General features: G+C 34.7%; 1 protein-coding gene across 1 annotated transcript; it reads left to right on the top strand.

The window, feature by feature from the left end:
- The first annotated feature begins 3,258 nt into the window (after window positions 1-3,258).
- Window positions 3,259-3,879, top strand: LOC149164659 (UDP-glycosyltransferase 72B1-like). The gene has a single exon (XM_089429566.1). The coding sequence runs from the start codon at window positions 3,259-3,261 to the stop codon at window positions 3,877-3,879; it is 621 nt and encodes a 206-aa protein (XP_089285692.1).
- The last annotated feature ends 11,748 nt before the right edge of the window (window positions 3,880-15,627 follow it).

Below are 15,627 nucleotides of genomic sequence, written 5' to 3'. Positions count from 1 at the left end.
TTTTCCTCCATCTTCTTCCTTCAGCGTGTAAACCCATTTATTCTTCAATGTAGTTTCTCCTGCAGGCAACCTGACTAAATCCCAAGTCTGGTTATGCATTAAGGATTCCATCTCTTCTTCCATGGCTACATCCCACTTCTGCTTGCTTTCAACCTACATTGCTTCTTCATAACATTCGGGTTCACCGGAATCAGTCAAAAATAAATAATATAATGAAGGATAGTATCGCTCAGGGGGTCTACTTATCCTGGTAGATCTTCTAACACCACTTTCAGGTGTTTGGGGTGCCTGTTGTTGTTGTGATGGTTGTTGTTGTTGTGGTTTTTGATTATTATTATTTTCAGGCACCTTTACCTTTTCAGTGATTTCATCAAGAACTGCGTATTCCTTGTTTTCATTTTCCTGTTTCTTTTCCTGCAACTGATTCTTATACAAGACCTTTTCATTGAATATTACATCTCTACTCCTAATGATTTTGTGATTTTCATAATCATATAAGCGATAACCAAAATAATTAACACCATATCCAATAAAGGTACATTTCTTTGACTTTACCTCAAGCTTTGTTCTATTTTCTTTATCAATATGGACAAAGGCCTCACAACCAAAAGGCTTTAAAATAGAGTAGTTTACCTTTTTACCTGTCCATGCTTCCTCTGGAACACCACCATCCAAGGTACTTGAAGGCCCTCTATTTATTAGATAAGCAGCAGTATCTACAACATCTACCCAAAACTGTAAAGGCAATCCTGCTTGCAATCTCATGCACCTTGCACGCTCCATGATTGTTCTGTTCATCCTTTCTAACACACCATTTTCTTGTGGTGTTCTTGGAACTGTCTTCTCTCTACGAATTCCATGCTCTGAACAGTACCTATCAAACTCTTTGCTGCAATATTCACCTCCATTTTCTGATCTAAGACACTTCAATTTCTTTCCTGTCTCAATCTCAACCAAAGCTTTCCATTTCTTGAAAGTATCAAATACATCAGATTATTCTTAATACAATAAATCCAAGTTTTTCTAGTTTCATCATCAATAAAAGTAACATAATAACGAGAGCCACCAAGAGATGATACCTGAGCAGGTCCCCATACATCTGTATGCACAAGCTCTAGTTTTTCGCTCTTCTTTTCTTTCCCAACTCTGAGAAATCTAACTCTCTTCTGTTTTCCATAAATGCAATTCTCATAGAAGTCCAAATCAACATTCTTCAAACCCAGCAACAAATTCCTTAAGTGAAGAATCTTCATCCCCTTTTCACTCATGTGTCCGAGCCTATGATGCCATAATCCTACATCTGCTCCTTTGGAAGTTAAAGCATTAACAGAGTTAGAAATACCATTGCATAAATACAATGTACCAACCTTTTCGCCTTTTGCTATTACCAAGTCTCCTTTGGTGACCTTCCAAGCTTTATCTGTGAAAGTTGTCACACAACCTTCACCGCCTAACTGCCCTGTTGAAATCATATTTTTCTTTAGATCTGGAACATGCCTTACCTCCTTTAATAGCCATTGGTTTCCATTCTGTTGTTTTACAAGAACCTTACCCATTCCAATGATTTTACAGGGTTTATCATCACCCAGATGAACTTGTCCAAAATCTCCTTGAACATAGTCATGAAAGTATTTTTTATCAGGTGTGGCATGGAATGAAGCCCCTGAATCTACCACCCAGGAATCAGTAATATTTTCAAAAGAAAGAATCAAAGCATCTTGTAGCACCTCACCTGTCACATTTGCTTCATGATTGTTTTCTTGTTGTGCATCTCCTCCTTTTCCCTTCCGAGATATACAGTCTTTCTTTAGGTGTCCTTTCTTTCCACATTTCCAGCACACTATCCCCGATCTAGACTTGGATCTGCCTTTCCTTGATTTACTGCGATATCCTGAGCTCTTTCCTCTTTCCATTTTTCTTCCTCTAGACTCTACACTCACAGCATTTCCCGATGTCTCACTGGAGCTTTTCCGTCGCATTTCCTCACTAAGGATAGCACTGACAACATCATCAAACTTTAAAGTACTAGATCCAGAAACGGAGTTAGTAATGGCAATTACCAAACCATTCCAACTTTCTGGTAATGAGCACAAGAATAACAGAGCTCTAACTTCATCATCAAAGTTTACCCCTACAGAACTTAACTGACTTGTAACTGTATTAAAATCATTTAAATGGTCTGCAACAGATCCACCTTCCGACATCTTCATATTAAATAACTGTTTCATAAGAAATACCTTGTTTGAGGTTGAGGGTTTTTCATATATTTTTGACAACGCCTGAATCAAACCCTCTATAGTGGTCTCCTTCGAAATGTTGAAGGCGACTGATGAAGCAAGGCACAACCATATTGTTCCGAGTGCCTTTCTATCGAGAAGGTTCCATTCTCCGTCTGTCATACCTGTCGGCATCTTTGATTTTCCGCCCAATTGTAGGTATAGATCTTTCAGATACATATAATCTTCCATCTGCATCTTCCACAGCAAGAAGTTTTGGCCGTTAAATTTCTCAACCCTAAACTTACCATCTTCCGCCATTGCTCCCACTCGAACTAGGAACCCTTCTTTCCTGCAAGTTTATCAGCCAAATAGATCTTTGGCTCTAATACCAGTTGTTAGAAATTATATATTATGGAGCAATGGAACACATGAAATATTGTAGAAATATAAACGCATAAAACAAGAGAGACACAGATATACGTGGTTCACCCAGTTTGGGCTATTTCCACCCCAAACAGCCAGTCCTTCCTTTCTATTATCCAGCAAAATGAAGAGACACAACCTACAGCAGATCCGCTGTAATATCCTCTGTTTTCTCTCATAGTCTCACCTCTCTATTTCCCACTCACTTAATACACATCTATTACACAGCCTCAAATACAATGCCCTCATACAAACAGAGGGGTTGCCTTCTAGGGAAAAAAACCCTAAACTAAACACAAGTTCTACCGTCAGATCATCCGCCTAATGAACGGCCCAGATTGACTAGAAATTACTATACTTTTACAAGGCAATTTTATAGCTGTTTTTAGCTTCAGGGGCGCTGCCCCCAAAACCCCCCACCAGGGGGGGGGCTCCCAAAGGTCGCAGCCGGCCCCCCCCTGGACCCCCCCTGCAGCAAATATTTTATGGGTGGCGTTGCCGCCCCCATTTCGAACTGGGGTCCAATGTGGCGATACCTTTGAATATAGAAGATAATCAGGCTCCACACCCAACAGACGACTCTCCTCACCACACCCTGTCGTCTTCGTCAGGGGACATGATCCGCTTCATAGAGCTCCCTGATGTTCAGATCGAAGGGGATCATGCTGAGATGAACATTTTTGTACGCATGCCCTTACTATTGGAGAAAGCTAAAATATTAGTGCAAGATGCTCTCACATCCTTTTCGTTTCCTGTCTGCGCTTTCATAATCGATTTTTTCGGTACACCCATGTTGGATGTCGCCTCCAAACTAGAAATACCTTGCTACATATTCTCCACTTCTGGGGCTTCTCTCCTCTGCATCATGCTCTACCTTCCAACACTTGTCCACAACATTGAAATTTCCTTCAAAGATGTGGATTTCCCGATCGAAGTGCCGGGCCTTCCGCCGATTCCCGGAATAGATTTTCCAGACCCTCTTCTAGACAGATCTGATATTTCATTCAACTGGTTCATTCAACATTCCCTTCGGCTTCACGAAGCTCGTGGAATTCTGATAAATACATGCCAAGAAATGGAACCAGAACAAATAAAAGCTCTCAAGGAAGGAAAGGTTCTAAGCGCTATTGAAATGACCCCTTCCATTTATCCTATTGGGCCGCTAATAGCTTCACCTCTATCAGAATCTGAAGAGAAGTTTGAGAAGGAGGGCTGCCTCAAATGGCTAGACCGCTAGCCCGCCTCGTCAATTCTGTTTGTTTCTTTCGGGAGCTGCGGCACCCTGTCGTAGAGTCAGATTCGGGAACTACCTTTGGGGCTAGAAGCATGCGGGCAGCGGTTCCTTTGGGTGTTGCATAAGGAGCCTCCTCCTCCAACTGAATCCACGATGACTGCCGAAGCAGACATGAGGGAGGTTCTACCTGAGGGTTTCGAGACTCGAACCCAGGACCGTGGATTTGTGGTGGATTCATGGGTGCCTCAGATTGTTGTCCTCTCTCATCCATCCACAGGTGGTTTCCTTTCTCATTGCGGTTGGAATTCAACGATCGAAAGCATCTTACATGGAGTGTCGATGATCACTTGGCCTCTCTTCGCTGAACAGAGAATGAATGCCTTCCTTCTCGTGAAGGAGATGAAGGGGGGCATTGAAGCGTAGAAGGGAGCAGATGGATTGGTGAAGAGAGAGGAAGTGGAAAGAGCGGCGAGGGAATTAATTGAAGGAGAGGGGGGAATGGAAATGAAGAAGGCGATGGCAAAATTGATGGGGAAGGCCCGGTTTGCAATGGCAGAGGGAGGGAGTTCATACAACACACTGGCCAACGCGGCTTCTGTTTTGAAGGAAATGCATGCCACTAAAACACCACCTGCTACTTGAAACTTGAAAGGTCTCGCTTGATACGTCACATCTGGATGTTAAGACGGTTGATGGTTCGTATGGACCGTCGCGCCTGGCATTGCTCAATTCAAATCAATGGCTAATGATTACCCAATCGTCTAACAACAAAATCAAATGACACATATTTTGACACGACAGCAGTTTGGGGAGTTCATTTCAGAGGGAAACACCTTACGGCGTAAATATACTATTTTGAAATTTGGTACGAGGAAAAATATCTTATATTTAAACTATGTTGCACAAGTTTTCGGTACTTCTGATACGCGAGAATCAGTATCCGGCACGGTGAGAAGTATTATCTAAATTTACATCTTGAAAAGTCAAGTTGGGAACAAAAATAATATAATATATTACAAATTAATATATATTAAATAAAAAATAAAATAATTTATTTATTTCCATCCAAAACTTCCAATCAAATTCCATCTTGTAAAGAAACATGTAAAAGATTGAACTTTGAAATATTGCCAAAAAAAATCAAAATATTAATCCATCAACAATTTCTCAATCAAATTCCTTCTGAGCAAAGAAACATGCAGAACTCCCAAACCAGAAAAAGAATTGTTATTGTTGGATTATTAGGTGATTTCATGCAAATCTGTATGTTAAGTCATTGGTTCAATTCTTCACCCTTGATGTAACCTTACCAATATTATATATATTACATCTAATTATAATAGAGATAAAAACAAATAAAAAATATATTAATAGTAATTTAAAAAAATTAAAACAATAGAGTTTAAATCCAATATTATTTAAAAAAAAGTTTATATAATAAAATTATAAATTTCCAAGTTAATATATATTTTATACTTAAATAAATATGAAAATTAAATTAAAAATTGTCCATTCAGGGAGGCGATAATGATGGTTTTGCCAATGGCCAACAATCTTCCTAAATTCTTTTATATCCATCTGCCATTGGATATAAAACATCAGACACCTCATCTTCATTTGGATAGAAGTGATTTCCATAAACAATTGTTCTCTTAGTTCCAGACCCATATCCAAATCTATACCCAGCGACATACCCTTCCCTTTGCATAGTTCCATCACTTTAAGTAGCACCCAAGCTTGCAACGTCAAATACACCTAAGTTTGCACTTATTCATTGCAGTGAAACTCCCAAAACGTCAAAATCAGTTGCAGTGAAGCTCCTGAAAAGCTCCAAAGTACCTGTTGAAGCTCCCGACCATTTTGGAGCATTTCCGACCAGCTCCCAAGCTCCCAAGAACGAGGAGCTTCCGATACGTGCTCTCCAATGCCTCGGAGCGGTACCCGTGTAACTATGTATTTAAATGATGCTTTTGTAAATGGAGTATCATTATATATATATATATATATATATATATATATATATATATATATATATATCTAGAGAGAGAGAGAGAGAGAGAGAGAGGGGGTTGGGTATTAAGATTTTGGTGGTTTTATATCATTAAAATTTATAATTTTAAAAATTGTTTTTTTTCTTAATATAAAATTGATTATAAAATATGTTTAGGAACACAATTTTTTATAATATATTATATTTTTAATTTTCATTGTAATTATTGAATATTTTTATTTTAATTAATATAATTTTAAATAAAATTGTAATTTTATGAGAAAAAGTATTTTGGCATAAATCACATGATCCTCTTAGGAAATCTCCCTTGATTTCTTTTTATTTAGTTCTTTTCATAACTATCTAAATAGATTAAATTATCTAACATATAATATTTAGACAACTTTACCAATAAATTCATATTAATGAGTTACCCTTCCTTTAATAATAATGATATTATAACACTATAATATTATTACATTAAATCTTTACTATCACTAATTTTCCTGGAACTGTTAGTTACCCTAACCATTAATAATTAGAATAATACTATAACTAGAATATAATAATAACTAATATTATTTTAGTTAATATTACTAATAATATATGTTAAATATTAATATAAATATTCCATTTTCTTGACTATTCCAAATGATCTAGTATATATAATATAACAATAATTAATAATACGTTAGTTATTACTAAATCCTTACTATTTACTAATATCCCTAGATATAATACTTATTCCCATTAAATAACCTCACTATTAAATTTATACTAATTAGTTACACATGCCATTAATAATAAGATTAATAATATAACATTATTATAAGAATAATATAATATTAATTATTATTAGTTTAGGTAATATCTAATCTTTTCGATTATTAACTTTATACGTTTCAATCAATTTTCTTATAAATATTCCCTAGGGTTGTTAACTCTTATCTGGGTATTAAAATATTATTTGTTATACAATTTTGAATAGTCAAATCTAGTTGTTTCTGTTGGAGTTAATGCTTACATTCCATATTTAAGAAGTTGGTTTGTGATGGTTGAGAAATTCTCTCAACCTCTCTATCTAATTTAGGAATAAGTTGGATCTCAGAAACTCTATTTAAAAGAGTAATCTGAATGTAATCGTGTGTGAGTGTGTTTACACATACACCATTTGTGCATAATATGATTGTGTTTCTGTAATTGTGTATGATTTAACGATTTCTATCTTGGTATCAGAGCTTGAAGTCTGCCATTTTACCCAGGCAATCCTGCGTGGGCGCCTTCTGTTCCCAACTGATCGGTGGTTCTCGATATCTCACTCCGCTAAGGACTTGATACGCCGGATGCTCTGAAAAGACGTCACCAAGAGATTCAGCGCACAGCAAGTCCTACAACATCGATGGATCTGTACTCATGCGCGAAACTAATCCTGCCTTTGATGACGGGTGTACATTGTGCCTCATCGTTATCGTGACCGAGTATAGTAAGACTGGTTATTTTAGTTTGTATACATGTTTACATACTCAGACATTAATAATACAGTAGAGAAATATAAATATAGATTTTGACGGGCGCCGCCGGTTCTGAGTGTTATAATTTTAGATTCTGCCAGCCCAAGGAAATAGCAGTGAAGAAGTTGTCTGTAAGATCTGGACAGGGAAAATCGAGAGTTTATGAATGAAGTGCAGCTTGTAGCCAATGTTCAACACCAAATGCCCAGTTATAATTGAACCCGATCGAAAGGCAATCAGCTATTATTGGTGTAAGAAATTGAGGTGAGGAACGCACAGTTTTTTCCCAAGCCTGTAAGATCATTTTTTGTTCCTCAAACAGGATTTTTCTCGCCATTTTAGAAAAGGTATTTTATTTTGTCTTCTCTTTTATCATGGAGTTTATGGTGTTAGACAAATTCAGTGGTTTGAATTTTCCCTCGTGGAAAGTAAAAATACAACTGCAATTAATGAATAAAAACTTGTGGGGAATAGTGAATGGTTCAGAAGGAGCACCTACAGAGGCCAAAGAGTTACTTGAATGGAAAAATAGAGATGACAAAGCTAAGTCTATTATTGGACTTGCTCTTTCTGATTCGCAATTACATCATGTAGATCTTACTAAAACATCAAAGGAAATATGGGAACATTTGGCTCAATTGTTTGGTGTAAAATCTACAAATGCAAAATTTTCCATAAAGCTGCAATTATTTAGTCTGAAAATGAATGAGGAGACATCTATGTCTAGTCATATAAATAATTTAATGTCTCTTTTAAGACAATTAAGTGAAGCTGGGACTAAGGTGGAGGATGAAGATGTTAAAGCTATATTATTAAATAGTCTTCCTTCAAGTTATAGTAATGTTGTTTTCACTTTGAGTCAAATGTCTACACAAACATTGCAAGAGACAATTGCAGCACTTCTCGGGGAGGAAAAGCGACTGAAACCAGAGGATGCCGAAGAGAACTCTCATGTAGAAAATGCCTTGTGGACAAAGTCAAGGATGAGAAAGAAAAATGCAAACAAAGGTGACATTGAATGCTACTATTGCAGGAAAATTGGGCATACAGCGTGGAATTGCAGAAGTCGTGCTAGTGATGTGTTAAAAGGGAAAGAATCAGCAAATATAACCACAGATGAATACCAATTGAATTCCGATGATGAATTCAATGAAGAGAGTGAACCTATTAAACTCTTTTAAAAATAACCAGCAGTTCAACTATGTGTCTGATGCCAGTACTTAAAGATCAAGTAGCAGTAAGGCTCAATATGGATGGTTGTCCAGATAGTATGGCAGTTGCGGATCTAAGGAAGGATCCCTCATTAGTGGTAGACATGGAAGTGGTTTCCTAATGAGGTTATGCGACAGATTGGGATGCTGTCCAGTAATTGACTTCGGGAGGTCCTTGATTTGGGAGTTGAGGAAGGGAACTCGGGAATCCAACTTGCCAACTACACCTTTCCTAGGGTTATGAGGCAACTTGATGGAGCATCTACTGATAAGCTTGATTATTTTGTTATGTAATGTAATCATTAAAGGGGGATGTTGGAGTTAATGCTTACATTCCATATTTAAGAAGTTGGTTTGTGATGGTTGAGAAATTCTCTCAACCTCTATCTAATTTAGGAATAAGTCGGATCTCAGAAACTCTATTTAAAAGACTAATCTGAATGTAATTGTGTGTGAGTGTGTTTACACATACACCATTTGTGCACAATATGATTGTGTTTCTGTAATTGTGTATGATTTAACGATTTCTATCTGTTTCTTGGTCAATTTTTAGCCGTTTATCCAATCTGATCTTATATAGCCGTTTTTCAGTCAAACCTAGCCATTGGAAGATCTACTCTTCCTATTTAATCTGTAGCCATGATATGATTCTTCAACTTGTCCTAACGATGAACCACACTCATTGGTTCTAAAAGCCTCGACAAATGTACTATCATACCTGTCCTGACAATGAACCACACTCATTGGTTCGAAAAGCCTCGACAAATGTACTATCATGTGATTTACACCGAAATACTTTTTCTCATCAACTTGATATGAATCATAGAAGCCTCAATTCAACAAAATTGTAATTATATATAAAATAGAATTCTTAAATATCAATATAATTTTTTATTTTTATTTAAATTATCAAACACAAAGAACAAATCATATAGTGATAACATAATTTTTAATTTAATTAAAAAAATAAAATTTTAAAAATTGAATATTATTTATTTTTATCATAGTTTTTAATTTAATTAAAAATAAAATTTTAAAAATGGAATATTATTTATTTTTATCAAATTTATAAGTGAATAGTTTCTTTCTAAAAATTAATAAAAGTTATATGCGTTGTAGTTCATTTTATTTTATTTAAAAAAAAATTAATTATAAAAACATATTTTTAAATATCTTAAGAAGTTGAAATTTAAAATAATTTTAAATTACCAAAATAAGAATTTAGATTTTTCACCAATTTTATTTCTCAAAAAAGTGAAATTGGAAAAAGGAAAAGTGTTAATCAACCTCTAAAATTTAAATACAAGGAAGGAATTGAGTTAGTGAATTAAGCTATTGAACTATCTAGCCATTAGTCAAGTATGTACAATTTTGCAGTTCTGAATTGAGATTGAAATAACCGAAAAAATAATGAGGGAGGTTTAAAGAAATTTGGACTCACTATATTTTGTTAGGATTATATATTTTTTTAGAAACAAAAGATGTAGTGGCAGCGGTAGTTTTTTCTATATAGATGTAGAAAATGTATTTCGAGTATAGATCCATCTTAAGCACCAATTTAACATGAGCCTAGAGGGATCAAATTTCTTGAGGTGAAAACTTATTTTAGAGTGCAAAAATAATGTGTAATTTTCATTAAATACCATAGAAATTACAAAACATGTTCATTGAGCCATTTTATAAGCTACAATAAAATGATTTGTTTTTATTAACACATTTTTAAGTACGCATCAATATTAATTTATATTAAAATATTTTATTGATAACCCACCTTGCATATTTTATTCTATATAACATTAAAATATTTTCTTTTAACATGTTTTTTCTATATATAAATCAAGTGTTAAAATATTTTTTAGAAGTATAAGGTTTGAACATCTTACCTATATATTCTCATTACTTCTAATTATTTTAGATGAAATTATATTACTTCATATGGACAACTAATTTCTTTACATGAAATTATATTAGGGTATATGGAAAGCTAATTAAACATGCATACCATTCTTTTTCCTTTTTAATTGTAGCCTACATTGTTTATCTATTTAGAGAATATTTTATTTTTGTTTTAAGAGGGACACGTGTCAACTCCAAATTGAACACGAACATACTTACATATGGCTTTCACACTAGGCTGTAGAATGATCCTTTCAGCTCAATAAATATATAAATTTAAAAATGTATAAAAAATAAATTTGAGCCTCTTTGTTCACACTTTCAGCCATGGGTGGTTTAACATCATGAGTCACCTCATCCTCGTGACTAACAAGGCTACTTGGACAAACAAAAAAAACAAAGCAAATGTGAAATGTTCAAACACAATTATAATATATTTATATTGGATATAAACTAAATAATTTTATATATTAAAACAAATTAATAAAACTTGATTGTTAAAGTAAGATCCAAAGGTATCTGGTAAAAATATATGTTGTCTCTTTAAGGATCACCAATCAGTTATTCCAATGGGTTTTCTTGAATAAGGGTGGTGATTCAACTAACATTCGAGGCTAGAAACTAGTGATGATCATCTTCACTGCTAGTTTGACAATTGAATTGTAATAATTTTTCTCATTATTACAAAAAAAAATACTTAAAGGAAAAAATTAGAGAAAACATATAAATTATTACAAAAGTTTTTTTGGTATCTATGTGTTGATATTTATGTGTTGCAGGGTCATGCGAACGAGAAACGAGTTTCCTAATCACGATGGTACACAAACTGGGTATTTCTGAATATGTGTTTTTTTTTTTTTTTTAAATTTTGTATTCACTAAGAGGAGGGAGGCCATTTTCATTTTATATGCCTTTAGCTGACATAGTGCATAACTGTACCAATGAATATGTTTTTCCTGTATTTCATATCGACAACGTCTATATAGTGCTTTTCTTCTATTTCATATCCACAACATCGATATAGTGCATTGTGTAATGCAGAACTCGGTAATTAGAATCTAAAGAACTCATAAAATCCCCATGTTAACTTGAATGCTGTTATGATTAATTGAGGGTAACTGCGTTTTAACCATAGATATATCCAGGGTTATCACAACAGAAACTCAGTTAAATTATGGCATTAAATTAATGGAAATAACTCAAATATGCCAAAATCGTTTAAAATAAAGTGATGTGAGGAGCTTAAAATTTACATTCAAATAATCTTAAATTAAATATTATACATTTAAAATATAACATAACATCATATTAATCAACATTGGTTATTAATCAACATTGGTTGGAAAAATTATATATCTAAGTCGCAAAAATATTTACAAACCCTCTATTCCATTGAAGTTGTTTGTTTTCAATGTTACAAATATTACCTTCCATTCATCTTCTAATGTATATTGTGTTGATTGGCCATGTTAGAAACTTGAATTTCTTTTTCGCCTTTTGCATGCATACCTTTAAATGTATGTAATATGATTTTCTAATTATTTTAAACTTTTAAATTATAAATCTATATTATAATTATTTTATAAAATTTTAAAGAAAATAACTTTAATAATAATATAAAATAAATTTAAATTTAAATAGTTTTATTTACCATTTATTACAATGATTTATATTATTTAAATTAGAAATAAATGTTATGATATTTTTCGGTAGTAATCACATAAAAGTTTTTTGTCGATGCATTTCGAACTATCCATTGAATTCATCATCAGGACAAGATGCAAAGTCAGATCATAGCACCATATTAAATAGCGATGATGAGAGAAAATATTTAGACCGTTATAGTATAACGACTAGTTTGACTAGATAATAAAATAAATTAATTGTAATTGACTAGAAAAAGGTGAATGTTAAAAATATTAAATTATAAAATAATTTAAGTTTAAAATAAACCCCTTGTTGGTTGTACGGATTCGTTCGTCAAATATTATGCCTATTTTGTCAATGAATTAAAGGATATAAGAACTGGTTCTAATGATAAGCTTGTTAGTTTTGATGTGGTCTTGCTCTACACTAATATCTCCATTAACGAGGCCATCGACATCGTTAGGTGCTTTACTGATCTTGATACAATAATCTTAGTTGAAATTTATCTTACGTCCACGTTCTTCAAATTCGAAGGGGGATTTTATGAACAAACATGTGGTGTTTCCATGGGTTCCCCCCTTTCCCCTGTTGTGGCGAATTTTGTTATGGAAGCTTTTGAATCAAAGGCGTTTCCATCTGCTTTATTCCAACCAAAACTGTGGAAGATATTCATGGATGACACTTGTGTCATTTGGCCCCATGGTCAAGAAAGGTTGGACCTCTTTTTTCAACATCTTAACAATCAATCGAGTTCCATTAAGTTCACTATGGAATGTGAGATCAATGGTTGCCTGCCTTTTTTTTACGTCCTTATTTCTAAAGAAGAGAATTGTTCTTTCTCCCATCAAGTCTTTCAAAAGAAAACTCACATAGAGTAATATCTTAATGCTAAATCCCATCATTTCCCCGCCCAAAAACTAGGTGTTCCCAACACCCAAGCCACTAGGGAATTAAGAGTCGCTGATGAAAAGCACCTCGATGATGAAAGAACCCACCTCTTGAATGTTTTTATCCGTAATGGTTACATTAAGGATCAATGTCTTAGAGTCTTCCATAGAGGTGAAAAGGATCTGAAGGTTAAGAAATATCCCAAGGATAAGTCCTTAGGGCTGCATTTTCCATTTATCCAAGGGACCACGGATAAGATTTCTAGGATTCTGAGGAAGCATAAAGTCTCTTCGGCCTTTAGGCCCCTTAATACCATTAAGAGCTCCCTAAGGTCGATGAAGGACCATGTGGACCCCAAGAATTTGAAATGTGTTTATCTCATCCCCTCTTCATGTGGTACTCCCTATATTTGTGAGACTGACCGATCCATAAATCAATGGATTCATGAATATCCGACAAACATAAAACATGGGAGGACACGTTCTTTAGCTTTGGATGAACATGCGGAAAATAATAAACATCATATCTGCATTGAGAACACTTGACTTCTTGCTAAAATTGATCATTACCATCACCGTAAGTTCAGGGAAGTTATAGAAATTGAAAACATGCCTTGGAATCTCAACTGTGAGGATGGTTGGAAGGTTAGTAGGTGTTGGGTCCTTGCCTTTTCCTCCTAGTTTTAATTTTTATTTATTTTTCTAGGTTTTCTTTATCTCCTTTCTTATTTTTATTCATTAGTATTGTTATTGATTTTTCACTTTAAGTGGTAAATTTTATTTCTCTTATCTATATTTGAATATTAGAGTAGATTTTAATTTTAATCTCTTTACCTTTTTCTAGCAGGTCATTTGTGTAGTTATTCAAAGATAAAAATATAATTTTTTCATAAATAAATATTTTATTTATTTATTCTATTATTTTTTATTTTTAGTTGGTCCTAACATTTTTATTGTTTAGGCTAAAAACGATTTTAGTCATTCTTTATTAGTATAAGTAAGTTTATTTTAAATATTGATAAGGTATTAATTTAGTTATTCTATATAATTTTACTTTTTTATTAAATCTTTAATCAAAATTTATTTGCTAAACTATTCATTTTTTTCCAAGGAAAAAGGCGTAATTTTATTAGTGAAAATAAAATCACATGTTACATTTGCAAAGATCCATAACACCATCAAGTCCATGACTGATGATAGCCTGAAACATATATAAATGAAAGCGAACTAATGTACAAATGGGGAGGAAAGCCTAGGCTTTTCTCCCTTTCTTTTTTCCCACCTTGCGTCATTCCTCTTGGGATGGTGAAGAAGAGACAAGTGCAAGTTGGTTGCTTAGACCAGGCCCTGCATTGTCCTTGTCTAAATCTGAAGTGTCTGATGTGTGGGTGCGTTTATAACCACTAGTTTCCATAGCTTCTGGCATTAGTGCAGATTGTGCCAGATTGTCCTGAGATACAATGAGGACCTGAACGAACTCCTCCTGTTTTCCTGGTACCTGTGATGTCTAGTTGTTCCTGGGATGTGTGGACTCCTTCTCAACTTCATCTTCCTCCACTTCCTATGGGTTTGGATGGAAGTTCCACCCTTTTGGTAGCTTCCCATTTTTCTTCCTTCTGTTGTTGTATTTTTTGGCTTCTGGGCATAGATTTTGAAAGTGCCATGTTTGTCTGCAGATTCTACATCTGAAGGCTGTGTTTTCATAGTCAAGTGTCTAAGTCCAATTCATCTGCTTGTGGATTAGATGAATACGGCCTGAAAAGCCTTTGCTGAGGTCTACGTCCACACAAATCCTGGCATGTGTATAGATCCTTTCCTCCAATATTTGGGAATCCATCTTTAGATATTTCCCAACGCTGTTCCCAATCCCTAAAAATATGCGATCATCCTAGAAATGAAGAGGGAGGTTGTGCAAGCGAATCCACACCGGCATTCTGGAGATGACCATGGTGTTTGCATCGAAAGTTGGGAACCAAGGAGTGATAAAGAGACCCGTCGTTCCCTAGAACCATGGCCCCTCCTGCAGAATACAGTCTCTGGCCTCTGAAGAAGAGAACTTTACTATGAAAAATCCTTTAGAACGAAGATGTATTTCACAATCAAGGGACCAATTGGTCAAAATCCAGTGAAAAAGTTCCTCAGGTTTTGGCCAAAAATAATTAAATCGACAAATAACAGCTTGTGATTCGAAAGAGGCACATTGCACATCTGCTTCTATGTCCTCTATATTTAGTTCTGGGATTGAGTTCATGAGCTCCACTATGTATGGACTGGAGACTGAACCTTCCTGTTATTTATTTATTTATTTATTCCCTTGAAATATATTCTTAAACGAGGGGCCTCCGTTCATTTGGTTCATAGTGACTTCTGGGTTTCTTTATGTATTACTCCCTAATCCCTTACCTGCATTGGAGGGAATTTTGACATGCCCTATTCCCGCCCCCACCCCAGCCCAGCCCACCCCACCCCACCCCACCCCTAATCTCAGATTGAAGACTATTGTGGATATTGTTTGTAAGTTGTAATTCAAAAGAGGCACATTGCACATTTGCTTCTATGTTCTCTACGTTTAGTTTGAAGACTATTGTGGATGTTGTTTGTAAGTTGTA

Source organism: Pinus tabuliformis, chromosome 5_1, assembly GCF_031772625.1.
Source record: "Pinus tabuliformis cultivar Carrire ecotype Pingquan chromosome 5_1, CPIR1, whole genome shotgun sequence".
In the NCBI taxonomy this organism is placed as follows: Eukaryota; Viridiplantae; Streptophyta; class Pinopsida; order Pinales; family Pinaceae; genus Pinus; species Pinus tabuliformis.
The sequence above is the reverse complement of the archived record's forward strand: the minus strand, read 5'-3'. Positions and strand labels throughout refer to the sequence as shown.